General features: G+C 43.9%; 1 protein-coding gene across 1 annotated transcript; it reads right to left on the bottom strand.

Moving 5' to 3' along the window:
• Window positions 1-1,834: 1,834 nt before the first annotated feature.
• Window positions 1,835-4,335, bottom strand: LOC135543893 (RDS/peripherin-like protein xRDS35). The gene is made up of 4 exons (XM_064971205.1): window positions 4,186-4,335; window positions 2,658-3,088; window positions 2,230-2,476; window positions 1,835-2,026 (listed from the first exon to the last, which is right to left on the bottom strand). Exons 1-4 carry the CDS (start codon window positions 4,333-4,335, stop codon window positions 1,835-1,837), a joined length of 1,020 nt encoding a protein of 339 aa, XP_064827277.1.
• Window positions 4,336-17,594: the final 13,259 nt, after the last annotated feature.

The raw sequence follows: 17,594 nt of genomic DNA on the forward strand, positions 1-17,594 counted from the left end.
CGCAATGTCACAGTTTTAGGAACTTTTTTGGGAGACCTGTTGGTTAGACCGCTTAGAAGTGGGCTGCTACAGCCTACAGGTAATACTTTTAGGTCTACTAACTACCCGAAATTGTGCTGATAATAGCTTGCTAAATTATTTGAATGTGGGGATGACAGTAATGGGGATGATGACGATGCTGATGATTATTGTTATGATATTGATTAATTATCAGCTATCATAATCATTCAGTAATATTATATAGTAGGCTGACACATTATTATTCCCAATTGTTTAATCTTATTCCATATAATGCTCCTTGTATTTCTGGTTTGCATAACAAACCACCAGTTGTTTAATATTATTCCATATAATGTTCCTTGGTTTGAATGCTGTTTTGCATAATAAACCACATATGTATGTATGTATGTATGTATGTATGTATGTATCTCCTCTCTGCTGCATGGCCTGCTGGGGCAGCAGTTGGAGTATTATCCCAGGGATTAGCAGATTGTGAAAGGTGTCAGGACAGAGGTCACAGACATAGCCCTACTCACAGCTTTCATTGCATTAATGACATCAATCATCATCTTCATAATTCTCTTCCTCCCACTGACTGACACTTACGGAGCACAGAAAAACTGATGAATTTACGAACGCACCCTTAGATAGTTACTGGTCGAAAGAGAATATGAGAAAAATAAAATGTGGGAGCAAAGTGTGGGTGGGCGGGGGTCAAAAGGTGGAAATGGTAGGGAAAGGAAAGCTGGTCAAAACAAAGACAGACAAAATGACAGAACTCCACAAATCAATTAAAAACTTGAACCTTTAATAATTCTCTGTCATAATAGCTCTGTAATAAAGTGCTGTGTTTGTCATATTGCTGAGGGTTACATAGCAGAGCATTGAATCTTTCTACAGTCAGCTTTACATTGCTGTTAGTCTTTTACTCAAAATGTAACATGTGCTTTTTAAAATTTTCCCCAAAATGTAAAATGTTCATATAATTCTATCCCTTAGTAATTGGAGATATATTTGCATTAAGTGTCAACCATAATATTGTTATGGTATTAACTGAGAGAACACTGCATTGGTGAGGTGGAAATAACCATGCATAGCAACCCCGAGTTATAAAATACAAAATTACAATAATGTGTTTTTTATTTCTCCTTTGGGGAGTATATGTAATTGATTAAACATCAAAAACCCTATTTAATCATGGAGAATTGTGGAGGGCTTGGGTTTGGGGTGAGGTTAATGTGAGCCTCTATTTTGTTTGTGTGTGTGTGTGTGTGTGTGTGTGTGTGTGTGTGTGTGTGTGTGTGTGTGTGTGTGTGTGTGTGTGTGTGTGTGTGTGTGTGTGTGTGTGTGTGTGTGTGTGTGTGTGTGTGTTAGTGCAGACATGGATACCTAAGACTGGGGTGCATTGTCCCCGGACAACTGATACAAAAATATAATTAGCCCTTAGGTGACTGAAATAGATTACAACATTCATGTCACTCGTTTAGGCAGAATTTCTCAAACTCTTTGCCCTAGCACTCCACAGCTAATTCAAAGAATCAAAGCTTGATAATGAGTTCATTATTTGAATCAGCTGTGTAGTGCTAGGGCAAAAATCAAAACGTGCACCCCTTGGGGTCCCCAGGACCGAGTTTGGGAAACACTGCATTTAGGGGTAAAACATTAAACACATAAATATATCAGCATTAAAATGGATTGTGATGTCAAAGAAATACCAGATTAATGGATCAGTGTCTAGATAGATTATTTATCACCCAATAAAATGCCACGTTTGTCCCCTACACCACCCTGTCTGAAACATTTAGATTTCTCCACTTTATCTGGCGGGGGTCGTCTAAGCTTCAGTGTCTTCACTGCCCACCTCGTTCAGCTGAAGGAAAACCAGCACAGGAGTCACATACTCCATGATTGTCTCCTTCACCCCTTTCTCCAGCAGGTAGCCCTCAGTCTCAATCTCAGTGTTCTCCTGCCCTGCCAACGCTTCCATGGTTGTCTGCAGGTACCGCAGACTTACCAGCACAGATGACTGGAGGGGAAGGATAGGAGAGGGAAGAGAAGGGAGAAAGGTTATACAGGAGGATGTTGGATATACTGTATTACTACTCAACAGCGAGCTACAAGTATAATTGTGGCCACTCACAGGAGACCGGGTGCCTTCTGATTGTCACACAGGACATTAGCTCACTTTTAGGTGTATAGGTTGATATGTACTGTATATCTGCACAGTACCTGCAGCAGGAAGACAGACAGGACCCCAGCACCAATAGTGTTCATCAGGCCCATGTAGTAGTTGACTAGAGCTTCCCTGCAGCCGCGGATGTAGATGTTGAGCTCCTCGGTCTGGTGCTCATAGCTGTAGTGGGCTGAGTTGTTGGTGAGGCGGTCCTGGATGCAGGGTCTTGGGGAACTGGGGTTGCAGCAGCTGAAAGGGACCCCATCAAACAGGTAACGCCCATCCACATTGCTCTTAACACGGCTAAAGAAGAAGAGAGGAAGGAAGGGTAGTAAATAGAGAATAAACGGTCTACATCATGCCTTTGTATTACCTCAACCATCTCATTTCCTATAACCTTAATGATTTATTTAAATGATAATCTGACATGGGATTCTTCCTTTACCAAAGACTGTCAGACTGCTCCCAGTCCTCTAATACTCACTCCTTCACTTCCTTAGAGCTAAAGTCTAGGTAGCGGTTGCTGATCCACTGGACCTCGAACCAGTCCTTGAAGTCGGTGTTTCCGCAGCAACGGAACTCCATCTGCAGGCGGTCAATGGTCTGCTTCTGGAAGCAGCGGCCGGGGGTATCTGTGTCCTTGTAGAAGCGGATGCCGTTCTTCAGGCCGATCTTTAGGGAGGATTCCAGGTTCCCCTTCATGGCATAGCTCATGATCACAGCCATCAACATGAGCAGGGTGAAGAGGAGGGAAACACCCCAGTAGGGTTGCATGAAGGTTTTCCAGCGGGGAAAGCGTCCGGCATCCAGCGCATCCTGGCACATACGGCCTGCGAAGTAGTTGATACCCAGAGAGGCCAGACCCACTATCATCAGGGTGTTGGGCACAGCATGGATCTCTGTGTTGTCCATTACCTGTAGGCAGAAGAACCTCATGCATCAGTGATGCAGCAAACTATACAGTATAAACTGATATGTTAGGCTGTCAACCCATTGATCCCATATTTAAGGAAAAGTGAACATGTAAAGGTCAGTGAATAATCTCATGGTTTACAGTGGGGAACATAACTGAAGGCTATATTGTATAATGGAGGAAATCAATTAGGTTGTTTTTATTTTTACTGAAATTGAACATAAATATTTTCTGCAAAAAGGCTGCATTGAGAGGAATTTTGTTTCTGTTGATGTACTCAACAAGTGCAATAATTGACAGTATATTATTCCAAATACTGTAATCTCAAGAGATAGATGATGAATAGGATCATAATAAAACTGTCAATCACTCAGTCACTCCACATTCTGTTGGTCAGCTCATCTTATCCCTATTATGAGCTTATCACCGGTATGTTCAGACCAGGGACAGTTTCCCCTTGTTCATAACGTTCACATCTAACCACCTATCCAACAGATCTATAGATACCTCATCCCAATCCCACTCACGAGAGCATTCTCAAACGCTCCTGAATTCTACATGAGATGTTATCTTCAACACTCCAATGCATTTCATTGTCATCTAGAAACACTCAAAAAATGTACTCTTAATTTAAGCTACAATGCACTAAAATAAGGTGTATTGATTTACTCCCCCTATTCACCCTCATGCTTTTCGTGCAGTTTATGACCAGAAGTTTACAAGTATCACTCTTTGATTCAGGCATACTGTAGAACTTCACTGAATACACCCTGAGAAAGTTAAGCTTCTGGATAAGTCATATGCATTGTATTGGAAGAACCCTAGTGGCGTTGTACGCACTTAGAAAAAAGGGTTCCAAAAGGGTTATTTGACTGTCCCCAAAGGAAAACCCTTTTTGGTTCCAGGTAGAATTATTTTGGGTTTCATGTGGAACCCTCTGGGGAAAGGCTTCTACATCAAACCCAATAGGCTTCTACCTGGAACCAAAAATGGTTTTCAAAGGGGTTTCTATGAGGACAGCCGAATAACCCATTTCGTTTCTAGATAGTGAAACATTTAAGAGCGTAGTGTAAAGCTGTAGAGCATTGCAGTAGCCTACCTCTGCCCTCCTGCGGAGTTCGGTCTTGAGGAAGCAGCCCAGGGTGAAGGTGAACGCTCCAGCGAGTGTGGCCATCCAGGAGAGCAGCCACAGCCCCTGGGCCAGCTTCACCCTCTTCTCAAAAGGGAACTTCATCTTCATCAGCACCATGGAGGTGGTGGGAGCCCACGGAGGCTCCGAGGGTTACTGGGAGAAATAAATTAGGAATGTGGTGATGAAGGGATGATGAGTGGGATCTGTGGGGAAGGAGGAGAGTACAGCGACTGACTACTGGAATGATCTGAGAGGCGTCATGGAAAGGGTGGGTAAGGTCAAAGGTGAAGAGGAGTAAGTCTGGAAAAACTTGAAGTGCAACAGGTAGAATTCCGTTTTAATTGAAGTTGATTCGATGATTGTTTTTCCAAAGGAGAGATGGTTAGAGGATTCTTGTAGGAGAAAGATGGGTTTGTAATCCAAAAGAAAATAAGGAATAATCAGACCAAAATGGTTTAGTGAACAAAATCTGTGGGGAGAAATAAAAGCCACAAATTACTGTAACGTTGTATCTTAATTAGTATCTCCTGGATTCGTTAGTGGTGGTGTGTCAAAGTTCACCCACTTGATTCCCCCAAAACGTTAGTAACGAAAGTCCAGGTGACCCTTCAGTCCTGTTCTAGCATTTGTGTGCCCATGCTTAGGTAGGTGAGACACAATGGATTTGGACAATGTTGGACATCGGGAGAGTCTTAGCACTAATCCCTCACCTGTCCTATTAAACAGGCCTTTCCAATTGGAATCCAGGCCATTGTCTGGTCAGCAAAGCTAGCCTCCCTTGAATCAGGGGTGGGGACATAGATGAGCTCTGACTAACCAAATTGAAGATGACAGGGTGAACGATACTGTATAAGCATGGCCACTGATACATTTGCCACTATAACCTGTAACCTCTCTGAAATGTTAGCATGAAGCTAATAATTATTATATATGTTTTTTAACTATGTGTATGGCCTTGCTCTCAAGCACTGTAGTCAACATTTATTGGTGATTGATAATTTTGATCAGATTGATAGTCAAATATACAGTGGGGAGAACAAGTATTTGATAACCTGCAATATCAGCAGTGTTTCCTACTTACAATGCATGTAGAGGTCTGTCATTTTTATCATAGGTACACTTCAACTGTGAGAAACAGAATCTAAAACAAAAATCCATAAAATCACATTGTATGATTTTTAAGTAATTAATTTGCATTTTATTGCGTGACATAAGTATTTGATACATCAGAAAAGCAGAACTTAATATTTGGTACAGAAACATTTGTTTGCATTTACAGAGACCATACTTTTCCTGTAGTTCTTGACCAGGTTTGCACACACTGCAACAGGGATTTTGGCCCACTCCTCCATACAGACCTTCTCCAGATCCTTCAGGTTTCGGGGCTGTCGCTGGGCAATACGGACTTTCAGCTCACTCCAAAGATTTTCTATTGGGTTCAGGTCTGGAGACTGGCGAGGCCACTCCAGGACCTTGAGATGCTTCTTACGGAGCCACTCCTTAGTTGCCCTGGCTGCGTGTTTTGGGTCATTGTCATGCTGGAAGACCCAGCCACAACCCATCTTCAATGCTCTTACTGAGGGAAGGAGGTTGTTGGCCAAGATCTCACGATACATGGCCCCATCCATCCTCCCCTCAATACGGTGCAGTCGTCCTATCCCCTTTGCAGAAAAGCATCCCCAAAGAACGATGTTTCCACCTCCATGCTTCACGGTTGTGATGGTGTTCTTGGGGTTGTACTCATCCTTCTTCTTCCTCCAAACACGGCGAGTGGAGTTTAGACCAAAAAGCTCTATTTGTCTCATCAGACCACATGACCTTCTCCCATTCCTCCTCTGGATCATCAAGATGGTCATTGGCAAACTTCAGATGGGCCTGGACATGTGCTGGCTTGAGCAGGGGGACCTTGTGTGCGCTGCAGGATTTTAATCCATGACGGCATAGTGTGTTACTAATGGTTTTCTTTGAGACTGTGGTCCCAGCTCTCTTCAGGTCATTGACCAGGTCCTGCCGTGTAGTTCTGGGCTGATCCCTCACCTTCCTCATGATCATTGATGCCCCACAAGGTGAGATCTTGCATGGAACCCCAGACCAAAGGTGATTGACCGTCATCTTGAACTTCTTCCATTTTCTAATAATTGCGCCAACAGTGGTTGCCTTCTCACCAAGCTGCTTGCCTATTGTCCTGTAGCCCATCCCAGCCTTGTGCAGGTCTACAATTTTATCTCTGATGTCCTTACACAGCTCTCTAGTCTTGGCCATTGTGGAGAAGTTGGAGTCTGTTTGATTGAGTGTGTGGACAGGTGTCTTTTATACAGGTAACAAGTTCAAACAGGTGCAGTTGATACAGGTAATGAGTGGGGAACAGTGGGGCTTCTTAAAGAAAAACTAACAGGTCTGTGAGAGCCAGAATTCTTACGGGTTGGTAGGTGATCAAATACTTATGTCATGCAATAAAATGCAAATGAATTACTTACAAATCATACAATGTGATTTTCTGGATTTTTGTTTTAGATTCTGTCTCTCACAGTTGATGTGTACCTATGATAAAAATGACAGACCTCTACATGCTTTGCAAGTAGGAAAACCTGCAAAATCGGCAGTGTATCAAATACTTGTTCTCCACACTGTATATCTCAAGATCCCAAATCAATATTTTTTTACTAACACATCTGGTTATCAGGAATATAGTGTAAAGTCTGAAAAGGATGCAGGTAAAAGCACTAGTGAAAATGATCTACAAGCATATTGGTAAGAAACTCACCAAGGATATACTATACCAAGTTACTATTCCTTAATGGAATTGAGAGGGGGAAAGAAAGAGAGAGTGAGAGAGACAGAGAGAGATGGGGAAAGTGAGGATAATCCTGTCTAAAGCTCCTGTAACAGCCTCAGCAGGGTGAGTTTAAACTAACATGGAAAACCATTTCCAGCCTAAAAACCTAAGATAGATAGAGGACATGGACTTCTCTGTTTACTGGGTGGGTTTGTGACAGTAACAGCCATTTTAAACTGCCATGATGTGGCTTGCTCTTGACAATTCAGAACGAATATACATGTGACACACTCAATGGGTTGCCACTAGTTATCACAGCCACAATAATGGCTAAAACCTGCCTATTTCTACAATTTTGATTTAAAACCTAACCTTATATTAATACCAAAAAAGCAAATGTTTGTTTTCATGAATTTTTACGATATAGACAATTTTCACTTTGTGGCTGTGGTAACTAGTAACGACCATAAAGAAGGTGGACTGACATGACCTTATGAAAGTACATCAGTGTTAATAAGACCGTGGGACAAGCCAACCCCTAAGTTAAGATAGCAGGTGAAAAAATATGCTTGAGTGGGTTCCCAACATCCGTTTTTCAGGGGAAACGGAAGTTAGGTTGAAAATACCCTGGAAACATCCGCTTCATTGCCAACCACCGCAGAGAGTGCCCCTAAGTTAACAGGCCACTAAAATGGCCTGAGAAATGGGTAGAAAATACATTTACTCATATATTACTCATATCTCAGTAAAGCTGCTGTATGCAAAGAAAACATAAATCAAAGAGTGGCTCCCCTTGGTGATAACTGACTGACTGACTCAATCTAACTGTCACCTTCTAACATATTCAACTGAATCAATTATGCTAGATGTTTAATGGAATTATTTGATGTTAATACATTTGTAAATTATAGATGACTATATTTATTGAGAACAGTCAGACAAATTTATAGGACACAACACAACGATAAAAATACAGACAGTAGCAGCTCTACAGTGCTAAACCATATCACACATGGTTAGTTTAAATTAAGATCAACCTAGGGAATTAGAACAAGGTGAAATATGGTGATAGCAACCACCACTTCTAAATAATAAATATGTAACATATACTGTAAATAGTGGAAATCTATCTATCACTGGTCCTGAAATACACCATGAAGGACAGAGGTATGGATTGGAGGGCGAGGCAGCAGAGAACATGGCAGCATAGACATCACAACACACTGTGCTTTCCTCAAATTTTGACATGTGACATAGTGACTATGATTTTGGTTGAAAATAGAGATATATGTTCCCAACATGTCTCTATATGCTAGGTTGAAGATAAATAAATGTTGCTTATAGTATTTTTTCAACTTTGCCTATATGCTTCTTCCAATCCATCCAAATATCTTTACTATGGTCACCAGTGGGAAATCCCATACAGGACAAAACAGAAATGTCATGTGGCATAATAACATTGCTTATACTGTATCATACATACACCACCGTTCAAAAGTTTGGGGTCACTTAGAAATGTCCTTGTTTTTGGAAGAAACACTCATTTTTGTCCATTAAAATAACATAAAATTGATTAGAAATACAGTGTAGACATTGTTAATGTTGTAAATGACTGTTGTAGCTGGAAACGGCAGAATTTTTATGAAATATCTACATAGGCCCATTATCAACAACCATCACTCCTGTGTTCCAATGACACGTTCTGTTGGCTGATCCAAGTGTATCATTTTAAAAGGCTAATTGATAATTAGAAAACCCTTTTGCAATTATGTTAGCACAGCTGAAAACTGTTGTTCTGATTAAAGAAGCACTAAAACTGGCCTTCTTTAGACTAGTTGAGTATCTGGAGCATCAGCATTTGTGGGTTCGATTACATGCTCAAAATGGCTAGAAACAATTGATCTATTTTTGTTCTGAGAAATGAAGGCTATTCCATGCAAGAATAGAAGGCCAGCATCTATGGAATCGCCTCTTCAATGTTGACGTTGAGACTGGTGTTTTGCAGATACTATTTAATGAAGCTGTCAATTGAGGACTTGTGAGGTGTCTGTTTCTCAAACTAGGCACTCTAGTGTACTTGTCCTCTTGCTCAGTTGTGCATCCGGGCCTCCCACTCGTCTTTCTATTCTGGTTAGCCAGTTTGCACTGTTCTGTGAAGGGAGTAGTACACAGCACTGTATGAGATCTTCAGTTTCTTGGCAATTTCTCACATGGAATAGCCTTCATTTCACAGAACAAGAATAGACTGATAAGTTTCAGAAGAAAGTTATTTGTTTCTGGATATTTTGAGCCTGTAACCGAACCCACAAATGCTGATGCTCCAGATACTCAACTAGTCTAAAGAAGGGACAGTTGTATCACTTCTTTAATCAACACAACAGTTTTCAGCTGTGCTAAGATACTTGCAAAAGGGTTTTCTAATGATCAATGAGCCTTTTAAAATTATAAACTTGGATTAGCTAACACAACGTGCCATTGGAACACAGGTGTGAAGTTGCTGATAATGGGCTTCTGTACGCCTATGTAGACATTCCATATACATTTTTTAATCTGCCGTTTCCAGCTACAATAGTCATTAACAATGTCTAAACTGTATCTCTGATCAATTTGGTTATTTTAATGGACAACAAATGTGTATTTCTTTCAAAAACAAAGACATTTCTAAGTGACCCCTAACTTTTGAAAGGTAGTGTATCTCACTGGACTATTGCATGCCTCTGGTGAACACAATGATAATGGTGATTCTGTTTTACATTATGTCATGTTGCTTTGTCCATCATATCAACATGGAGACATAAACATCAATATTATAAGATAAAACATAGTTTGCATGCAAGAAGAATAAATATGTTTCTTTGTTTTCCCCAAGGATTCTTAACTATTACTTTAGGGAGGAAATCTTTATACATTTTAGCAGTTGGAACCATTCACACCAGACCACACGATCCATCCCCAAATTCTGTTTTCATTTTATCACCATTAACTAAAACTTAAGAAAGCTTGTTTCCAATCTACCGTGATGTCCAACGGATACTATTTGTAGTAAATATTTGATGGTATACATTGTCCAAAATAGACCTTGCATTAAGTCTATCTGCAGAGGAATTAATTTATGAGGACAAACAAAGTATATCTATGTACATGTCTTAAATCTTACCTAAGGACCTATATTCTGTGAAACACTTGTTGTCTTATCTAACATGCACGCACCGAGAGAAAGACACACACCAACCACTATAATGAATTATGCACAAGAGGTTCTGAAAGGATCTATTTTCTATAAATCAGTGGAATGGGCGAGATTTGGCCGTGGTCTCCATGGTGATGGGAAAGCGCTGGACTGTGAAGTTCTCGGTGCTCTGCTATGATGAGACGGGAGGGAGGCCTGGACAGTGATCCCCGGAGAGATTGCACCAGAGAACAGGAGATATCAAAGTGACGTGATTTTTGTTTGATGTTACCTCTGGAGGACATCAAAGCCATTCCCTGCATAGCATAACAACAACACACCAGGACATGTTTTTGACTATGAATAGAGAAATATATCATAAATATCAAAATGTGGAACGGGGGATCCTCGATCTCCAACTTGGGCCGCTTGCCTTAATAGCTTCAGGTGCAGAACAAAAATAATATTTTAGTTTCTTACTTACTTGTTGCTGGCTGTTTTTTAAATTTTGAATAATATTTAGGCCTGGAAACTTTCAAATCAGATTTAAATAATTGAATTATAATTTAAATTATTATTATTAAATTATTATAAAGACCAATTCTGTTGCTTTCTGTTTAAAATACAACATACTCATAGATGAATTATGAATATCAAATGTAACAAAAATCACTCTTAAGTTTAATTACTTAAACAACTATGCACCAACCCAGTCAACATCTGTGTCTCTGTGAAGAGATCAGGTGTCACAGCTGTGTTCTTTCCCCATTCAGCACTTTGTCCGGTATCCCATGTCCTCCCCCTCACTGGGCTGCAGCTGGCAGATGAAGTGGTTGAGCATATTTTGGGCCGACTGCAAGTTTTCCAGACTGCTGCCAGGATCTGCCTCCGTGGTATCCACACCGCCATCTTCACCCATGTCCCCGCTCCTTGTCCTCCAGTTACGGATGATCTCATCTTCTGAGTCATCCATGGTACCATCCTCTGGTTGGTGGAGGTCCATCATGGCCTCTGTGCCCTTCAGCTGGCCATGCTGCTCCTCCTGTCTTTGATTCTTCCCCCTACAGGAGGGGATCTCATCCAGACTGGCTGACAGGATGCGGATGGGAGAGCCTAGTTTGCGGCTTGCAGTGGCCCTGTACACATCCTCTGTTGGGCCATCAGCTGAGCTCCTGAAAATGGTGGTGAGGGTGACACCATCTATGGGGGCTGGTAAGGTCTCAGAGCGAATGGTAACATGGAGATGGGGGACCTGCTGTGAGCGGGGAGGGTTTTGTCTGACAATCTCCTCACTCCCTGACTCACTCTCTGTCTCTCCTTCTCCCTGCCCTGCCCCGCTAATACGCTCTTGTCTCCACGGTTGAAACGCTGTACCACCATGATGATCTCCCCCTGACCTCAGAACACATTTTGGAGCCTCATCCCCCATTTCTGACCAATCAGATTCCTCCTCTTCTGGCAATGTTCCCAGCGATAGGTCCTCCCCTGTGGCGGTGACCTTTCCATAATGATGACTATCCATGAACTGGACCGGTGGTGGCGCAGCAGGGAGATTTAATTGATTGACAGAATCATCTCGGTGGAAATGTTGGCTGAAGGCTTCCTGCAGCAATGATGTTACCTAAGGGGTGAAGGAGTAATCAATCGATTCGTCAATCATGGTCAAAAGTTAAAAACACAGAACAGAATACAGGCATGTTGTTGACAAAGAACAACGCACAATTATACATCAAGAAAAAAAATCTAAACTAAAAGACAACTCATAGCTTCTTAACAATGTTTGTTTATAGAAACAATGGGTTATGTAAAACAACATTTATTAACTACATGCAGCTCGAAGCAAAAACAATGGTTTCTATTGGTGGTTTTACTCTCAACTAAAATGGGCATGATGAATAAACAGAAGGTCAAACTAAAGGGAGATTTGGATGGTGAAAGGTAGGAGACATTTTATACTATACAAAGAGGAACATAGTTACAATTTGCTACATTGTGTAAGTGCATACTATGCACTATAGCTGATTCTTATTGCAATGCATTTCTAGGTTGGGGCTTGAGGGTCAGGCGATCATAGAGGTCAGGCGAATTTGTTTCAGGGCCTGTACTAGTGGTATTTTTCTGTACTTGGCCACTCTGGTCTGGTTTTGCGCACGTTTTAGGTTGTCTTTTTGTCTCGGCTAGATCTGTTCATCAGGAGTTCTCACGTTAATAGTCTCCATGCTGTGGATGGTGTTCTTGGCTGAGGACAGCTGATCTGTCAGGGATGTGATCCGCTGGTTCAAATGCTCATGCTCCCCGTCCATACTCTGAGCCTGACAGACCACACACATAAGACAGAACAAACACGAAACATGATGAAAATGGTGATACAATTTTCCAGATATGTGATCAAAATCCCTTCTATTGACTTATCTAATGTATACTTGTATGCAAAATGAGCTTTTGCTCTTCTGGTGCCTCACCACTGAATGAAGCTTCTGCTCCAGGAGATTGTTGGTCTGTTGAGTGTAGGAGTTGTTATCTGTAAGTCTGAAATGGGAGAGAGATACATAAGGACTGTAAGAGGTACAATAATAGCATTATCTAAGCTTGACAATGTCATGCATATTAACTCAAAATGAATGCTGATTTGAATTTTTCTAAACTTTTGAACGAGTCCCTGTAAAAGGCAAATCAAATAGATTGGAACTGCCAGTCCTCTCTGAACCCACTCATAATGCCAGAGGTACCCGTCCCAACGTCTCATCACACCCATGACCTTTTGAATTTGTCCAGGAGGTTGCTCAGCTCGACACAAGTGTTCTGTAGTTCTGACTCGAGGAGCTGGTGACTGCTCTTAAACTCTGTGCCCATGCACTCCATTGGCACGGCAGTCTGGCACAAACTGTGGTGCAGATCCACATTTTGCTCCTGAAGCTTCCTGAATGAAGTAGGAGAGAGGAGGGGGAGGGGTTTAGTGCTGAGTTAGATAATAATGTGTATCTTCAAGAATTGAAGTTTAAAAAAAAACTTTATTTTATCAATTAAAATGATTCCCCCAATAAACAATAAGACGGAGATCAAATTAAACAAATCAAACTCACATTATTCGATTAACCTCAGATGCTTCCTGTATGGGAAGGACAAAACAAAAAAGTGTTTACAGTCATCCACAACATGCATTTCAGAAGTAGAATTGATTGATTCTGCAGCTTCTAGTTAATAGACATTGATAACCAATAGGGACACATTGTGTGATAATTTGATGTGCATGAGTTTGCATGTGATCACTTTTTCCATGTGTCATCCATGATTACGTAGTTAGGAAGGAGCCTGCATGTTTAATTCCACAATCGATGGAAAACAAATGAGTGGAACATTCTTACATAATTGCTTAATTAAGAATGTAAAACATGTTCAGCGGTACAAAATGGTCAATAAATATACAGTATACTGTAGATAATGCTTAACATAACTAGCGATAGTGATAAACCCAACCCCCGGAGCAATGTCATACTTTATGTAGAGAGGTAGTTGAGCCACTGTAGCCCGTCTGCCGCTCGTCCTGACTCGTGGGGCTGCTGGTATTCCTGGAATAACCAGACTTGCTGGAATGGGACAATGACTCCAGCTCTGTAGCCGATGCACTGACAGGAAAGTGCTCCTTAGAATGGCTTGATGGGCTGTGGTGACCGTCATGGTGCTGATGGTGGTGCTGTGTGTCTGCAGGTGAGGGATGTTGGTGAGATTCAGAATTGGAAGGATGGTGGTGATGATGAGATTCTGGGTTGGTAGAAATGTGATGGGGTTCAGAATGGGAGTGTGAATGTTGAGATTCTGAATGAGAGAGGTGGTGGTGCGAATCTTGGTGGGAACTATGGTGGTGATGGAAAGATTCTGTATGCGAGCCATGGTGTTGGAAAGATTCTGTATGGGAGCCATGGGGATTGTGAGATTCTATATGGGAGCCATGGGGATCATGAGATTCTGTATGGGAGCCATGGGGATTGTGAGATTCTGTATGGGAGCCATGGGGATTGTGAGATTCTGTATGGGAGTCATGGGGATTGTGAGATTCTGTATGGGAGTCATGGGGATCGTGAGATTCTGGATGGGAGCCATGGGGATTGTGTGATTCTGGATGGGAGCCATGGGGATCATGAGATTCTGGATGGGAGCCATGGGGATCATGAGATTCTGGATTAGAGTCTCGGTGATGGAGAGATTCTGGATGGGAGCCTTGGGGGTCGTGAGATTCTGGATGGGAGCCATGGTGATGGAGAGATTTTGGATGGGAGCCATGGTGATGGAGAGATTCTGGATGGGAGTCACGGTGATGGAGAGATTCTGGATGGGAGCCGCGGTGATGGAGAGATTCTGGATGGGAGCCTTGGGGGTCGTGAGATTCTGGATGGGAGCCATGGTGATGGAGAGATTCTGGATGGGAGCCCTGGTGATGGAGAGATTCTGGATGGGAGCCGCGGTGATGGAGAGATTCTGGATGGGAGCCGCGGTGATGGTGTGAATCTGGATGGGATCTGTGGTGATGGAGAGATTCTGGATGGGAGCCGTGGTGATGGAGAGATTCTGGATGGGAGCCGTGGTGATGGAGAGATTCTGGATGGGATCTGTGGTGATGGAGAGATTCTGGATGGGAGCCGTGGTGATGGAGAGATTCTGGATGGGAGCCGCGGTGATGGTGTGAATCTGGGTGGGATCTGTGGTGATGGAGAGATTCTGGATGGGAGCCGCGGTGATGGTGTGAATCTGGGTGGAGAGGATTGTGGTGGTGTCCATGGTGATGAGTTGGGCTGTGGTGGTGTCTATGGTGATGAGTTGGGCTGTGGTGGTGTCCATGGTGATGAGTTGGGCTGTTGTGGTCTCCATGGTGATGGTGGTGAGTTGGGTTTTGGTGGTCTCCATGGTGTTGGGGATGAGTTTGGCTGTGGTGGTCTCCATGGGAATGGTGATGGGTTGGGCTGTGGTGGTCTCCATGGTGATGGTGGTGAGTTGGGTTTTGGTGGTCTCCATGGTGTTGGGGATGAGTTTGGCTGTGGTGGTCTCCATGGGAATGGTGATGGGTTGGGCTGTGGTGGTCTCCATGGTGATCGGAATGACTTGGGCTGTGATGTTCTCCATGGTGATGGGAAAGTGTTGGGCTATGATATTCTCCATGCTGATGGGGGTGAGTTGGGTTTTGGTGGTCTCCATGATGTTGGGGATGGGTTTGGCTGTGGTGGTCTCCATGGGAATGGTGATGGGTTGGGCTGTGGTGGTCTCCATGGTGATGGTGATGGGTTGGGCTGTGGTGGTCTCCATGGTGATGGTGATGAATTGGGCTGTGGTGACCTTCATGGTGATCGGAATGACTTGGGCTGTGATGGTCTCCATGGTGATGGGAAAGTGTTGGGCTGTGATATTCTCCATGATGATGAGTTGGGTTGTGGTGGTCTCCATGGTGTTGGGGATGAGTTTGGCTGTGGTGGTCTCCATGGGAATGGTGATGAGTTGGGCTGTGGTGGTCTCCATGGTGATGGTGATGGGTTGGGCTGTGGTGGACTCCATGGTGATGGGAATGAGTGGGGCTGTGGTGGTCTCCGTGGTGATGGGAATGAGTGTGGCCGTGGTGGTCTCCATGGTGACGGGGATGAGTTGGGCCATGGTGGTCTCCATGGTGACGGGGATGAGTTGGGCTGTGGTGGTCTCCATGGTGATGACTAGGGCTGTGATGATCTCCATGGTGATGGGGGTGAGTTGGGCTATGATGGTCTCCATGGTGATAGGGGTGAGTTGGGCTGTGGTGGACTCCATGGGGATGAATTTGTCTGTGTTGGTTTCCATGGTGATAGGATTGAGTTGGGCTGTGGTGGTCTCCATGGTGGTGGGGATGAGTTGGGCTGTTGTGGTCTCCATGGTGATGAGTTGGGCTGCTGTGGTCTCCATGGTGATGGGGATGAGTTGGGTTGTGGTAGTCTCCATGGTGATGATTTGGGCTGTGGTGGTATCCTTGGTGATTGGGATTAGTTGGGCTGTGGTGGTCTCCATGGTGATTGGTTGGGCTGTGAGGGCCTCCATGGTGATGACTTGGGCTGTGGTGGTCTCCATGATGATGGGAATGAATTGGTTTGTGGTGGTCTCCATGGTGATGGGGATGAGTTTGGCTGTGGTAATCTCCATGGGGATGGTGATGACTGGATCTGTGGAGGTCCCCATGGTGATGGGGATGACTGGGGCTGTGGAGGTCCCCATGGTGATGGGGATGACTGGGGTTGTGGAGGTCTCCATGGGGATGAGTTGGGCTGTGTTGGCCTCCATGGAGATGGGGATGACTGGGGCTGTGAAGGTCCCCATGATCACGGGAGTGGCTTGGGCTGTGGTGGTCTCCATGGGAATGAATTTGTCTGTGGTGGTGTCCATGGTGATGGGAATGAGTGGGGCTGTGGTGGTCTCCATGGTGATGCTTTGGGCTTTGGTGGTCTCCATGGTGATGAGATGGACTTTGAAGACCTCTGTGATGGTGGTGAGATTGAGAATGGGAGAGATGCTGGTTATGATGGTGTGGTGTTGAAGAACGGGAGTGATGTCTTGATGAGGGGCTATTTCCTGGGCTACTGCTGTCATCGGTGTGGCTGGTAGGACTGTGGTGTATGTCTCTTGCAGGCGGATGGTGGCAATGGTGTTGGTGATGCTGGTTTGCGCCGAGATGGGAGCGAGAGTGCTTGATGGAATGAGAGTGCTTCCTGGAATGGGAATGCCTACTGATATGGGAGTGAACACTAACTGTCATAGAGCTTGCACTGCCAGGCCAACTACTCTTCTGTCTTTGACGCTGCTCCCCTGTGCGTTCCACCTTGGGGAACCTCAGGGAGGCTTGTCCTGGGCTGCTAGGCGTGGGAGCAGCTGTGACTCCAAGAGAGGTGAGTCTGTATGGGCTGAGCACCTGCCTGGTGATCTCGTTCAGAAAGGCAGAGAACTTTAGCTTGTCCTTCACTAAGTTCTTATTGGCTACCTCCTTGCTTTTCCACAACTCCTCCTGATCTACAATGGTATCTGCATCTCCATCCCTGTCCTCACAATGGGACAGCGCCTCCATTGACTTTGCCTTGCGGACTTTGCCAGCCATTCCTACCAATTTAGCACTCTCCTGCTTCTTCAGGGTGATCTTGGCAGGGGTCAGATGAGAGGACACAGCTTTCTTTTTCTTTTTTCCTTTCAGGCTCCTTTCCTGGCTTGGGGACTTGTCGAGATAGCCTTCGTCATCTATCAAAGGAGATGTCTCATCTTCCTCTTCATCATAGGCCTTCCTCTCCTCAGAGATTTCAGTGCAGGACTGTGAGTACTTGGGGTTCTGCAGTGGATGTTTGTAATCCTTCACAGACTCATTTATAGTGGTCTGAGAGGACCAGGAGGATGAAGAGCCAGAGGATGACGAGGAGGAAGAGGATGATGTTA

Source organism: Oncorhynchus masou, chromosome 8 (assembly GCF_036934945.1).
Source record: "Oncorhynchus masou masou isolate Uvic2021 chromosome 8, UVic_Omas_1.1, whole genome shotgun sequence".
Classification (NCBI taxonomy): domain Eukaryota; kingdom Metazoa; phylum Chordata; class Actinopteri; order Salmoniformes; family Salmonidae; genus Oncorhynchus; species Oncorhynchus masou.